General features: G+C 40.6%; 1 protein-coding gene across 3 annotated transcripts in view; it reads left to right on the top strand.

Annotated features, from left to right (window-relative positions):
• The window catches only part of nrg1 (neuregulin 1), a 38,357-nt gene extending 24,669 nt beyond the window's left edge, over nt 1-13,688 (top strand). For 2 of the 3 annotated variants that reach the window (XM_035955471.2, XM_023286305.3), the window contains exon 8: nt 11,088-13,688. In XM_035955471.2, coding sequence (XP_035811364.2) covers nt 11,088-11,718 — 631 coding nt within the window. In that variant the 3' untranslated portion in view covers nt 11,719-13,688. Of the gene's footprint in view, nt 1-1,168; nt 1,370-11,087 lie in introns of all 3 variants that reach the window. The other variant, XM_023286306.3, reaches the window with a different exon arrangement.
• The last annotated feature ends 841 nt before the right edge of the window (nt 13,689-14,529 follow it).

Below are 14,529 nucleotides of genomic sequence, written 5' to 3'. Positions count from 1 at the left end.
CTGCATCCTCTATATAACGAGGATACAGGATTGTTGTTGATTGCCATAGTCACGAGGATTGTAAGTTAGTTTAAACACAAGACACGTTGATAGAAGAAGAGAGAAAACTTGAAGATGACAAAGCTGTGTGAATTCTACCCTGCACATTACTTTTGAATATTTTGACTTTTTTGTTCATTTAATGTGTTTTATTGCATAACGCATAAACATCAGTGTTTTTAAACCAAGATTTAGAACTTGGATTAAGAAACCAATCATGTAATCACTGATCTATACCTTTTTTTTGGAACCAACTGGTTTCAATGTGGAGACTATTAAAGGTATATTAAGTATGATGATTATTAATATGCGATGCACTGCTTATAACTTATTTTGACTATATTGCTATTACTGGTTTGCATTGTATTGTCTGGACTATACTGTACTGCTTTTAACATCATCCTGCAGGGACTGCAGATATAAATGAATTTACATCTACTAACTCTGGCCCCACAATCCATCATGCATGGTCTTTATTAAATTATTTAAACTAGACTATGATGATGTTGTTGATGATGACTGGTATTAATATTACTTTTTAGGCTTTATTATTATTGTTATTATTATCATTCCTCTCTTTCATTACATGCACGTGACTCTAACTAAAGAGCTTCCCCTATGAGACTCAATAAAGTTTTCAGATTCTTATAGACAACATTGGCATTTTATTGTTTTTGTGAGCTGGATTACATGGCAAATGAGAAATTTGCTTTGACTTAGCAAATTACATGCAATTGTTGTTATGAGAAAGGTGTTGATCTTATTTTTTTCACAACAAAATTCAGTTTGTTGCTGAAAAAAACTGCAGCAGCCAACATGGAAACTTAGTATATTCTTTTCTCCAATGGTTCTGTCCCTTCCAGCAATGAACAAAAATGATAAACAGCAGGCTTACACACTTTCAGTGACTCTACTAACTACATTTTGTCAGTCAAGTCCTGATTAGTCAAACATTATCAGTGCTTGCAACTTGAGCTACATTTGATATCACATAAATTAGTATTTAAAACATACTTTGAATTCATGCAGACTGTGATCAAACTGGAACAACCAATAACATTTATGTCATGGTCTAGAAGCTTGTCTGAAACCTGTCCCCGTGTAAATGACACCCTCCCTGTCTCTGCAGCTGGAGTAATGACTGGAGCAACACTGTTCTGTCTGACACTGAGTCTGTCTCGGTGATGTCATTGGCGGAGAATAGCCAACGTGCCACACAAGGCGCCCGGGGTCGTCTGAATGCCACTGGTGGCACCAGTGACTTAAGTGCTCATTCAAAGAAGTCGCGAGACACACCCAACACCGACAGGGACTTGCCTTAATGTACAAGGTAATTGATCAATGAATTTTAAATTTGCGTTACAGAGAGAGAACCTTTAAGCACATGAAACTGGCAAGATTTTCTGAAGACACAAACAGTTAGATTTGAAGTAGCCAAAAATATAGAACCGCTATAGAAACACTGCTATATATAAAGCCTGAACAGCCTAAATTGCCGCCATTAGGGCCCAGCAAACACACACACACACACACACACACACACACACACACACACACACACACACACACACACACACACATATATATTTATATATATATATATATTTATATATATTTGCACTCAAAAATACAGCTTTCGCGCGCAGCAGCGGAGGTGAGCGGGCTCCTCACAATGATGCATTCACAGTGTACAAACCTTCCCCTCTCCTCCCTGAGAGAAACTGAACATTGGCGTTATCCCTGCTTAACATGACTATTGCACTGCGCATTTTAGCCAGATAGTACTCACAACTAGAGTTATTTAGTAATTCGGACGATTTCTCACAAAACACAAAATAATAAATAATAACCACTAAAAAATGTCATTAGAAACAAATCCTGTGTTTACAGTGCAGAGTGCTATGTTATCGTCAATGTGACAATCAACAATGCCAGTGAGCTTCTGAAGAACTTAAGTTGTTCGCATAATATTGTCATCAATGAGTTTGAATCTGTGCGGGTGAGCCCGTTCTTTTGCTGGGCGGCAGAGACAGGCAGCGATGAAGTGGCCGGGTTTGCCACAGTATAAACTCTCCTGGGGAGTCAATTGGGCTCATCCTAACTGCATGGGATCTGGTTCTGGGACTGCTGGAATTTGCGAAGTGGGACGTGGAAGGGCAATTGGTCTGGAAGGCCCCGACGATGTGCAAAGACTTCTCTCGCCTGCGTTCCCGCAGGCGGTTGTCCAACTTTACAGCCAAGGCTATGCTCTGATCCAAGGATATTGTCTCGTCCCTGACAGCCAACTCGTCCTCCAAGGTCTCCTGTAGACCTTTGTAGAATACACCCCGTAGAGCCTCGTCTTTCCAACCAGTCTCTGCGGCCACCATGCGTAATTCCACTGTGTACTCCAATACGCTCCATGATCCCTGATGGAGTTAGGGGTGGCATCTCTTCTCCGCACAGGGTGGTTAAAGGTTTTCTTCATCTCTGAAACAAAGGCCACATGAGAGTTGCAGACTCCACCCTGGCATTCCCACACAGCTGTTCCCCACTCTCTCACTTAACCAGACAATAAACTAATTACATAGGCTATGCGTGCCCTGTCTGAAGCATACTAGTGGGACTGTAAATCAAAAACTACAGATACCTGAGTCAGGAAGGATTGACAAGACCCAAAATCCCTGCTACAGGCACATGTGGTTCCCGAGCTGGTAGTGAAACTAGTGAGCTAGCATTAGCAGAAACATGCACTCCCACTGTGTGAGCCTGCACTGGGCTAGTGGGTGGTTCAGCCTGAGAGGTTAACTGGCCAACTTTACTCGTGAGTTGAGACACTTGCTTATGTAGTGCATGAGTACTTTCAATGAGGCTATGGAGAGACTATTTATGCTGATTTAAGACTGCTCCTTGATTAGCAATAGTTTGTTGGACAGACATGCTAACAGCCGTAGCCTCGGCGGCAGTCTCATTACCCGCTGAGCTCATCATGGCTGGACCATACTGTAACGAATCCACTGACTGAGACTCCCGTGCAGGGTTAGAGACACGACAACAGGCATATGGCAAATAATACAACATTTATTTACAATACAAAAGCAGGATAGAACAAGAACTCCAACTGAAGTGTAAGGCCTACAACAGGAAATGCCCCTAAGGACACGGAACAGAATGTGTAATGGAACTGACTCAGAATAATGAGCTCTCTAGAGGGCAGGCAGAATTGCAGCCTCCAAAGTCTATGCAAAATGTACAGAGAATTAACTAACCCATGTAAAGTAAGGCTTAGGCAGGAAAGCAAAACTACAGCAAACAAGATAAAAAAAAAAAAAAAACGGAAAGGCTAAACAACAAGCTAGAGTTAACCAGACAAAACAGGAAAGCAATACCAAGGCTGGCTCGGAGATTAAGCGAAGAACTTAGCTGCCACAGAAAGTAGAGAGAGGGGATACATGAGGCCGTATCAAGGGAATGGTGGTATGTGGCGTGCAACTTGGCAGTGTGGTCAGGTGCTGCAGATGTTGTCTCAACCAGCGTGGTAAATGATCCTGATGGACAAGGGAGGAGGGTGCAGGTGGATCCAGAGTAGAGACAAAAGTTCGGACAGCTGAGGCTTGAAGCAGAGGGATCCAGGTGTGAGCAGGCAGGGATTCCAGACTGAAAGGCAAGGAATAACACAGAGCCGAAGCAAAGAACCTAGACTGAAGGGAATCAGAACTGACTGTGACTGTTCGACGGTCCGGCATCGAGCGGTGTGCAGAGTCTGTGTTTATGGGAGAGGAGTTAGTTGGCTTGATTGCTCCCACCTGCTCACGCGCCAATTCCAGATGATTGCATTGGCAGCACCTGCCCGGCAGCTCCACGCACACACTCTTACCTGAGGAGAGAGAAGAAGGGAGGGTGAAGGTAGAAACCTGCCATTACCTGGAGCCAGAGGTGGAGGGCATGACATTTTCTCATGTGTAGAATATCAGATCACCAAGCCGCAACAGTAACTTAACACTTGTTAATAATGTATGCCTCCTTCTTCTATTTAGTTTTTGCAACTTTGTCTATTTTTTGAGGTAGAACAATGATAATCAACAGTAGTTATAATGCAGTCATTAACATCAGCCTGGACAGTCTGTAAATACAGTTAAAATTCTATGAATCACTTGGGCCTAAGTAACTGTTAGTATAGAAAGCATCCAAAAGAATGCAGGTACAGTCATGAACAAAAGTTGACATACACTTGTGAAGACCATGTATATCATGGCAGTCTTGAGTTACCAGTGACTCCTGCAGCTCTTAATTTTCTGTAACGGAATGATTGAAGTATATGCATCTTTGTCACAAAAACAATCAGTAAATTTGGTTCTCCCATAGACATTACAGATCTTCTGGAAATATGACAAAATCTGGTTGGCCAAAAATATACATAATGTGATTTGTGTTTTGGTGATGTAGAAATTTCCTTCGTGGCATGACCCCATACTTTCCTCTTCTTGACTCACATCTAAACCATTTTAAGGCCAGGAAGTACTGTTTACATGATAAAACACTTCTAGAAGTCAGTCGATGACCAGAGAGAAGGGCTATAAAAATAAGCCCCTAAAATAAAATAAAAACTGAATAAATAGTGATTCCACTTCTCTGAATTTATAAATATTACAAGAACTGAGATCTAATGGATTTCAATATAGTAGAAATGCATGGCACAAACAAAATGCCAGATTCTGCATCCATAAAAAGCAAAAACTGTTTCTGATTTGAATCTGGCCATTTGCTTCAAAGAAGTCACCTCGTGCAGTGATACGTGACTCCCCGGCCTCCTGCTACATTTGAAATGTTTGCTGGAAATCGTGTTTTGTCAGAATGTCAAGCACCACTTGCTATGTGCACCGATTCTCCTCCATTGTATCAAAAAAGTGATGCTTCAACTTAAATTTTGCCTTGGGGAGGAAAAAGAAGAACTTACAGGAGCAAAATTTGGCAAGTAATGTGTACTGTGAATGGGTATGTTGCAATGATCCAGGAGGTGAATAAGAAGGCGCACCTGCTTCGGTCTTGGAGATCGCAGGCTCTTATTGTGGATTTAAGAACAATAGACTTGAGATAACCAGTGACAGAGAACTTTGATCGTTTTGTTAGAGATTCAGTCAAGGAATGAATTGATTAGTGTAAAATGTTTGTTTAACCAGAACCTGGTGGCCATTTTACCAGTCTTGGTAAGAAAAAATGGGTCTTGAAGTGAGGTGTTCATAGTATGTATGGCATAAATATGTCTTGTCAGCAGCTCAAACAGTCTCAGGTAGGAGTGTAATTGGATGGAACATGGTGCTCTGAGTTAATCAGTTTTATTTCTGTGGAGAGTGAATATGAAAGAGTTGGGAATGTGAATTGGGATGCGTGACAGACTGGTGCTGTCATGTCCTCGAACTCCACCTCTGCTTGCCTGGAACCTCTCCCTCCTTTACCCCTTCTCTTTCTGTGGGTGTGATTGTAGTTGGTTGAGTGTGTGCCTGGACACGTGCGTGCACCACGTGGATTGGATAATTACGTGAATGAGTACACCTGCACCAGGAAGTGGCTCACCTGCCAATAATCACTGACTCTCTCATAAAAGATGAGCTCTTTTCACCACTCGACACCAGACCATGATATGACAGCATGCGCCGTTCCACTCTCTGTTTGGATTCCACTCACTCTGGACCTTCCGATGCAAACAGCATTCACAAAACCTTATCTCAACCCTGGTCCTCAATTCCTGGAGCTCCTCTTAACATTCTAGCCTGAAAACCTCATGCCACGATTCCTCTCCTACTCGCCCACAGATCATTTCACTATTGCCCCTCTCTCTGCATGTCAGTTAGGAGTCTACCTTGTTAGTTCTTTGTATTTTATTCTTAGTGCTACATTCTGATTCAGACAGCTTATTGTGTAGTGCTTGTGTTTCTGATAGTGTAGTGCAGTATCTTAGTGCACCTGCAGTTTCAGTGTAATTCATTGTATACTCTAGCTTGTTGTAGCTTCCTGTGGTATTAGCACTTCCTGGTTGAGCTTGAACTACTTCCTCCTGGCTAGCTATTAAGTTTATTTTCCTCAGAGGTCATGAGAGCTCAATCCCACAGTTATAGTTCCCTCTCTCCCACCTAGCTACCTCGCCCTTTTCCCTTCTGTTTTATGTTCACCTTGCATCTTGTGTAAAATAAAACATTTTACTCAATTCTGTTTGTTGTGTTCATTGTCTGTATTTGGGTCTCTGATTTTCTATGACATATATGGAGTGATGACTCATATGTGGATGAAGTTCAAGCAAATAGTAGCCCGAGCATAGTGTAAGAATGCAATGGCTGGGAAGATCAGATTTGAGGGGCAAGCGCTTTGAAGGTTAAAGACGTGGCACATGGGAATAAAAGATCAAGGGGCACTAGTTGCTGGTGACGAGTTTGGAGAAAAAGTTGATTCCAGGCAAGTAGGTATGAATTGTGGAGCAGGGGATTTTTAAAGCGAAATAGGCATGGATGATAAAGTTGCTGATGGACAGAAAAGACACGTGGTAGATTGTACGATATGACTTGAAGCAGTTCCAACTGGTTAGGTAAGCTGACAGTGTGCATGGGGAGAGGCTGTTATGGTTTGTTGCACAGCATTTGAAAGGTTTAACAACTGCAGAGCTAATTAAATATGGTGGTTGAAAATAGTGAACCTGGAAAGGGATGAATGTCTGATTCCTGGGCCAAGAGTCTTAATTTCTGAAATGAGAAACGAGACAGTAAATCACCAATGTGGTTGCAATGACTGAGGACATGAGTTGCATGGAGGAGGAACTGGTATTGGGGGCTGAGATTATTGTGAGCCTGAACAGGAACTGCATTTTTACTAGTTAACCGGATCTACTTTTCATGGAGAAAAGAGATGGCTGTTTTTTTTTTAGAAGGTCGGAGATGAATTGGGATATGCATCATTCCCCAGTGTCTTCTAGAGGATGCAGTGTATGGTATAGTTAAGGCGGTGGAGAAGAACAGGCAGCTCTTGTTTTGTGCATCTGTCTGTTAGCAGATAGTTTGAGAGAAGTGGTTTGATGTGCTGCATTTTCTCAGGGCGCAGAGATGCCTGAAAAGAAACTATGTCAAAAATGATGCCTTCCACACTTGGTGTTCCACTCTCTTTGATGAGTGAGATTACAGACCAATATGAAGACAACTAGTCTGCTTAGTCATGTCAGAATAGACAATATCTAATCTCCTGCAGTGTCTGCCTGTTTAAAGGCCATTATGACCTTAGAAAGAGGAAGGAGTAATTTTTCCTTCACAAGTAGTACATACTGTGGCTGAATGTGAAGGGACTCCTTGTAGAAAAAAGAACGTGATCGTTATTAAAGCCTCTTTGACCAGGAATAAACTGGCTGGCTAAGCTTCACTAAACACTGGCCAGTCTGCAGTTTTCAGGCCTGACTGATGTTGGTGAGTTGTAGGATGGCCGATGGATTGATGAAGCTGACTGGATTGATAGAGCTGCTGTGGCTAGGGTGTAAGAAATGTTAGGTGTTAAGAGCTGTAGGTAAACTGGGGTGGTTCGAAGGTGGGTGGGAGGCTGGCTTTGCTGTAGACCAGCCTCTCAAAGCATTTCATATCAACTGGTGTGAAGCTACCAGACGGTAGTTGTTCAAGCCCACTGATGGACTTTTATGGTAGTGGGATAATTGTGAAGACTTCCGGCAGGGTGGGATGAAGGATGCGGACAGGGACAAGTTTAAAATCATTATTAAGACCACAGTAAGCTGATCTGCAGATTCTTTCAGTAGTCTTCCTGTCACACAGGACCAGTAGCTTTCCTCAGATTTACTGCTCTGAGCACACGTCTCACCTCACCTGCACAGTGAGTCTGTGGCTGTGTGAGGCTGGCGAAGATGTGGTGTCTGTGCCTGCTGTTTTTTTTTTTCTTCAGAATGAGCAAAGAAGCAGCTAAGTTCCTCTGCCAGTGAGGCAGCAGTCGCAAGGTCGCTAATCTTATAGCTGGTGATGTGCTGGATGCATTGCCACACCCGCTGGGGGTTGTTGTCACTGAAGTGGTCCTCAGTCTTCCTCCTGTAAATCTCTTTAGCATTTCTGATGTCTCTCTTCAGGTTGGCTCTTGCGACACTGTGTAGAGCCCTGTCATCAGACCTGAAGACGGTGTTATGGTCCTTAAGAAGAGATTTGACTTTCCTTGTTATCCATGACTTCTGATTGAGGTACATCCAGATGGGTTTGTTGGCAGTGGCATTGTCAAAACAGTTCTGTTTGTAGTAGAGCACAGTTGAGGTGTACTCTAAGTCTCAAGGATGTCCTAGTTGGTGGGTTGAACTTTTCTTCTGAGGGAGTGTATGCTGGGGTTGAGTATGAACAAATGATCTGACTGGTCTAAGCCTTTCTTGATGTTAGAATAAACTTTATCCAATATTTTTTCCCCGTTAGTGGAACAACTGATATGTGGCTCACATTAGGGAAGAACTGTCTTTAAATCTACATGGTTAAAAGTCTCCAGCTATGATATGAGCTGCCTCTGGATATGTGTTCTGCTGTGAGGTTATAGCGCTGTGCGAGTAAACTAGAGTTATACTACCATTAGCATCGGGTGGAATGCAAATAGCTGTGACTGTAACATAAGTAAAGTCACTTGGAAGGTAAATGTGCCTTTAACTTTCATGTCTAACCATGACAACAGTGGCTGTCTGTGATTTTGCAGTTAGAGCAAAAATTGTTGTAGGTGTAAATGCATAACCCCCCTCCTTTGCTCCTACCAAAGTGTGCCAGCTCTATGGCAATATCGGGGATGAGTGGGTAAAGCCAAGTCTCCATTATAAGCAGAATGCAACAGTCCAATGTGAGTTTCTTCACAGAGATTTGTAGTTTTAGTGTCAGTTCATATGGTTGTTTCCTTAGCCCTGCAAGTAGACCAGACCGGCGTCCTTGCTTCTACTTTTTGTGACGCCTCCAACTCTGGCGCCTGCTGAGGCCAATAACAATCCTCAGAGTCCAATGAATTTGCTGTGTTGTGAGGTATATTGTGCGAGTGCAGAAATTTACTTGTAACAGCCATGTTAAAATTAATCCTATAATCAGAAGACTGTGTCAACTGTAGGTGGGTATTGCATGACTGAGCTTAAAGTTGGTAACTAGACAAAAGAACAAAAGCACACAAAAGCACTAAAAAGGCCCTTCTCTTTTAGGCTCTTGAGGTTCTACACAGACAAGTAGCAGCTACTTTTTGTGCAAAGGTGTACAGATGTGGAGTCAGAGCCAGGGATGGTGGGACTGTGACATGAGTAGCTTCATTGCTTCAGTGTCCAAAATCTCAGGATGTCAACCACTATACCTAGTAGCACCTTTGCATAAAATTCTTATGGCAAGACATTCCATTCAGATGAGTGACACAAAATCTGCATTAATTTGGGTTCGACTGGTCAGACTGAGTTAGCGTTGCAAAGAATCTGTGCTGTCTGTGATTAGAATTACATATGGAACTGTCCCACATAAGAACTGAAAAGATCAGATTTTATTTGTTTTGATAACCACATGATTTCTGTGAACTCTTGTCCAAGACAATGTGGAAAAAAAAAAAAAACTGTCTTTTTAAATCTCTGTAACATGAAGATATAGCAGAAGTTTCCCCTTCAGTGGTCATAAGAGGACTGTCTGAAACTTGTGAAAACAAAACAAAAACATCTCCTTCTTAACAATTTGTTTAAAAAAATGTTGCATTGAGCACAGTATTTGGAATAGGACTGTTGGCTTAAACCCTGTGAAGCTTCAAAAGGCCATGTATTACAACAGTGATCTTCTTGAGCAGTTTTCTTCAAACTGGTTGTGGAATGAGAGGAAGCAGCAGGACAATAGAAGAAGTCATGATGCTGCTCTGCTCCGGTGATAGAGAGAATAATGCAAGTTCATTTAAAGTAGTCTGTTCAGGGCGTCTCTCAGCAAGCTCTATGTGTTCACATCATAATGTCTGAAAAATGTCACAGTTTGCAGAGGGAGGTCAACAAGCTTAGTGATAATGTGTTTATTTGCAATATGTGAAATAACTAGGTAAAATACTATGAACACAGATAAACAAACAGATACACCAAATAAACCAGAGGAGAGAACTGAGGATGATGAGAAAACAAGCAAACTAAATTAAAGGCCAACCAAAATGAGATATAACCAGCGAAGGAAAGCTACTAGGAATAACGATATGGGGATTAACAGAACTGGTTAGTCAATAAATGAAACTGACAAAATGTATGGCAAACTTAATGACAGATTAGAGCTGGAGCAGACAGGTAAGAAAACCAGAAGGTTAGTTCTATGTCCGGAGTCTTTGAGCTGCCCGGCAGTAGAAACAGACAGTCAACAGTCCCAAGTGAAGGGCAAGGCAGCAAACCAGTCAGGGCATGTGCAAATGTTGACGATCTGGTAAAGGATGAGGTCTAAACCAGGGTTTTATAGTGAGAATAGTTTGATTAAAAGCCGATGAGCTTTCTCCTCGGTAGGTGTCTCCACTTGAGACTAATTAGGCAGCAGCTCAAGCATACAGACACAGATGGAGAGAGGGAAAGGAGGACAGACTGTCAGAATGTATTTCTTCAAGTGGGTTAATTATTTACATGAGTGCTGGAGAGCAAAGCATAGATAATTAATCCTAAAAAAAAAAAAGTGCTCCAATTTGATAGTTGCAAAGTCGGTGTTGACAGTGGGCCTCTTTTATCATGAATTTTTAGGCACATACTTTTCAGTTATTTAAAGACCACATTGCTAAAAGCAAATGCAGTCTAGTACTGAAGAGGTGGTAATTCATCTTTCTGCTCATTTTAGTACTAGAATAGTAGTACTAGTACTAGAATAGTACTAAAATGTGGATACTACTAAAATGTGGAATGAGAAGCAGCAGCAGCGAATAAGAGGAAGCAGTAGACAAGTACTAGAATAGTATGAAATGAACATAAAGTTGAAGTACCATCTTTCTGAAACCTTAAAAAGCCTAAATAAATATTGCTCTGCTGAAAACAGTTCATTGTGTTGCAGTCAAAAGTGTTTTTGTTCTATATGTGTTTGTTTCTGTAGGTTTGCATCTGCCATGGCAAACTTGACTCGACTGTCTCCAGAGTCCTGGACCTCTCCGATAACCCCAGGGTCTCCTCCATCAGAGACGTCACCCCCCCTTTCCAGCCTGGCCATCTCTGTCCCCTCAGTGGCTTTAAGCCCTTCTGGTGAGGAGGAGCGCCCCTTGTTGTTGTCAGGCATGGGTCATCAACAAAGGTTGACGAGCCAAGATGAACAGAAGAGGACCTCTTTCCACTACAATCATGGTCATGTGGCACATAGCTTACCACCTAGTCCACTGCTTAGTGTGGAGAATGTTAACTACCAAATAGGAGATGATAATGCCGCAGCTCTCATGCTTTCAGCATCAAGTGGGAAATTAATTAATACAAACAAAAATATCAATGACTACAGCATGAATAGAATCACTGGCCACATGCTGCATTACATGGAGTCTAGTGGCGACAGCATGTTAGTGAGTGAAACAGAGGAGCCTCAGGGGGAACAGACACACTTCCTTAGCACAGATAGCACTACAACCCCTTTGCTCAAGGCCATGGACAGCAACAGGACTAACCCAGCATCGCCACATGATGGCCTGCAAGTCATGTCATCCTACCCTACCATCAAACAAGATCCAATTGCTGTGTAAAGTAAAAAGAAATTGCAGAGAATCCTTTGTGTTGAGGGGAAAAAATGAAATCACAATTAAACCTTTATTTTATATACATTATTTGCTGTGTAAAGACTTTTAAAGAATGAAAAATGAAACTTTTATTTTAGTGATGTAGTGAATAAAGAGTTTTATATTAAAAAAATGTACATATGTGGTCATGTCTTGTAGGTAAAGTGCCATACACTACTATGTAGCAGCTGTTCACAGTAGATTGGAGTGCAGAAAATATCAATGGTGCCTTTCTGTTTAATATGCTTAAAGGAACTGTAACATCAGATACTGGGCCATGTATCACTATCTTAATCTTCCAGTAAACATTGAAAAAAAACTTACTGGCTGCTTTTAACGTCCTGCTGCTGAAAGTGCCCACCGACACGATAGTTTAAAAGTAGGTAAAAATAAATAGTAAATAGGTTCAAGGTGCATGCTGTGTTCTAAAATGCTGTGATGAAATAACAAGCAGTTTGTGTTTTCCTCTGCAGCCATCTGACTTGATTTGTCACACAGGCTTTCTCACTGAGACTTTCTCCAGGAATATAGTTTTGATCTTCAATGTCAGATTGATATTTATGAATACATTGTTAATCAGCTCATTACTTGCATTTGATGAGAGGTGGAGGTGATGTTAGAGATCATGATGTTCAATTCTTCCCTGGACTACCCAATAGATGACCTGTTTGATTCAGCATCCTGCTGGGTACATATTACTATAACTGGTAGATCAATGTGCAGTCTGGCTCTTTAATATTACTTATACTAACACCTATATGCTTATCATAAACCTATACATTTTTTTGTGTCTAATTCTTTATTGGGTTTCTAAGTTAAAGGGCTACCGCAATGTTGTAGTATTTCCACAACATTTAGAGAACGGTTCATCTGAAACAGCAGAGGAATTATTTCCTGACTTCAGGTTCCTGGCATGGTCAAGCTTGATGCTGAATCCTATGTTTCCCATCATTTTTGAAAGTACATTTCCATTTAAAGCTTTATTTTTTTTATGCTGGCAGGCGTTCACATCTTCACTGAGTCTAGACTGACTCAGTTAAGGTGGTGCCCCCAAAGACAGAACTACTAGTGTGAAGACCAGCAATTTTCCATTGTGGCATCTTTAAATCAAAAGTATGTATAAATATCCACAAAGTGTGTACTGAATGATATGCTGAATATATGGCTCATTTCATCCTGTGTGAAGACATCATGTGCTCCTAAGCTTGGGGCGTAAAGAAACTGCTACATCTATATGATAACTAACTGCTTTAATTTGAGTCATATCTCTGATAGATTCTTATTTTCCAAATTTAACTTGTTACAACCTCCAAAGATTGTATGCACTGATGTTTTCAATTACCACAGCTTGTGTACAAATGTGCAGTCTTATTGTACTTGTGATTTCAAAAACAGAGTTTGGACAGTGTCTGCTTGTATGAGCATAGTTTATGAAAATCTGCCAAAGACTGTCACTTCTGACTCCTAGAATAAATACACTTTTGAAAAGTAAATCAAAAATAACAATTATTGGACTCTGTGGTGAGCCATAGTTTCTGAAAATGTATGTATAGAGAATCAGCAGTCAGCCTAGCATATGATTAAGTATGACGACGTGGACATGCTGCTCCATTTGTGTTTTACTGTATCTTATACCTGATGAAGATTATTTGTAATTTATTTGGTAGTCCAATAGTAGTTGTGGTTATATAATATATACGGTCATATTTAGCAAATTTAGTTTAAAAAAGGTAACATAACATATGGTCATTTCATCTACATGGTTATTTGAACTAAACAGGTGATAACCATTTGCACATTTGGGCACTTGTATGCTTAACATAACTCACAATGCATTGCTTTTAGAAGTAGGAGTGTCTTCAAATTCTGTAAATATATAATGAAAAACTTTAGCACTGTTGTTTATTATTGAATATTAAAGTGTTTTGTGTCTCAGAGTTTTAAAATATCTCTAGTTATAAACATTCTTTCAGCTCTTCTGTCATACCACTGAATGATACTGTGCTATTGTAATAAAAAAATATACTTTACATTTCATTTATATGAAATATAAATAAAATGTATCTCACATATATTTGATTGTGAAATATAAATGAAATGTATTTTACGTACATTTTATTGCATTTTGTAGTTTTATAAAGTTGGAAGTTATTAAGATGAGATATATTTAATTTCTCTAGTCCTTCCACAGCTAGATAGGCTTCCAGCTTTACTGAAGCTGGAAGCAGCTAATGAACCAACAGACATTTAGCTCAAACTTTGCATAATCTTGCCTGCTTGTGAGATGAGGCATTCGGAATGAACAGCTGTCCTGCAGCTCCATAGCTAGATTTACTTCCTGAAGCTGCTTCTGCTAACTCTAAAATGTCTAAGTACTAGCAAACCACAGCAACTGTTCTGCTGTTGGCTGCATGAGTGAACACAAGAGTCTTCATTAACTTTCATTCAACCCAGGAGATTATTTTTGACTGCAATTCAACAGAACACAAGGAATATCCTTTCTGTGAACACATTGGGCAGCTGAGGAAATTGTAAAGCAGAGGGACTATCAGAGATGGTGGAAACTTGAAAAACAAGGAGTGAGTGGGTTAATGTGTTTGCTTCTCTCCTGCCCCTTATGCTCACATATACTGCATTTTAATACAGCTGAATTCAAATTAAGCTATTCTTGCTTACATATTTTTCTGTTTTTGTTGTCAAACAATAGAACAAATATAGAATACTGACTAAAACGTTGCCCATTAAAAGTACGTTAACAGGCAGTTATTTTATATGCAA

This window comes from Amphiprion ocellaris, chromosome 17, assembly GCF_022539595.1.
Source record: "Amphiprion ocellaris isolate individual 3 ecotype Okinawa chromosome 17, ASM2253959v1, whole genome shotgun sequence".
Classification (NCBI taxonomy): Eukaryota; Metazoa; Chordata; class Actinopteri; family Pomacentridae; genus Amphiprion; species Amphiprion ocellaris.
This window is presented reverse-complemented; position numbering and strand designations above follow the sequence as displayed.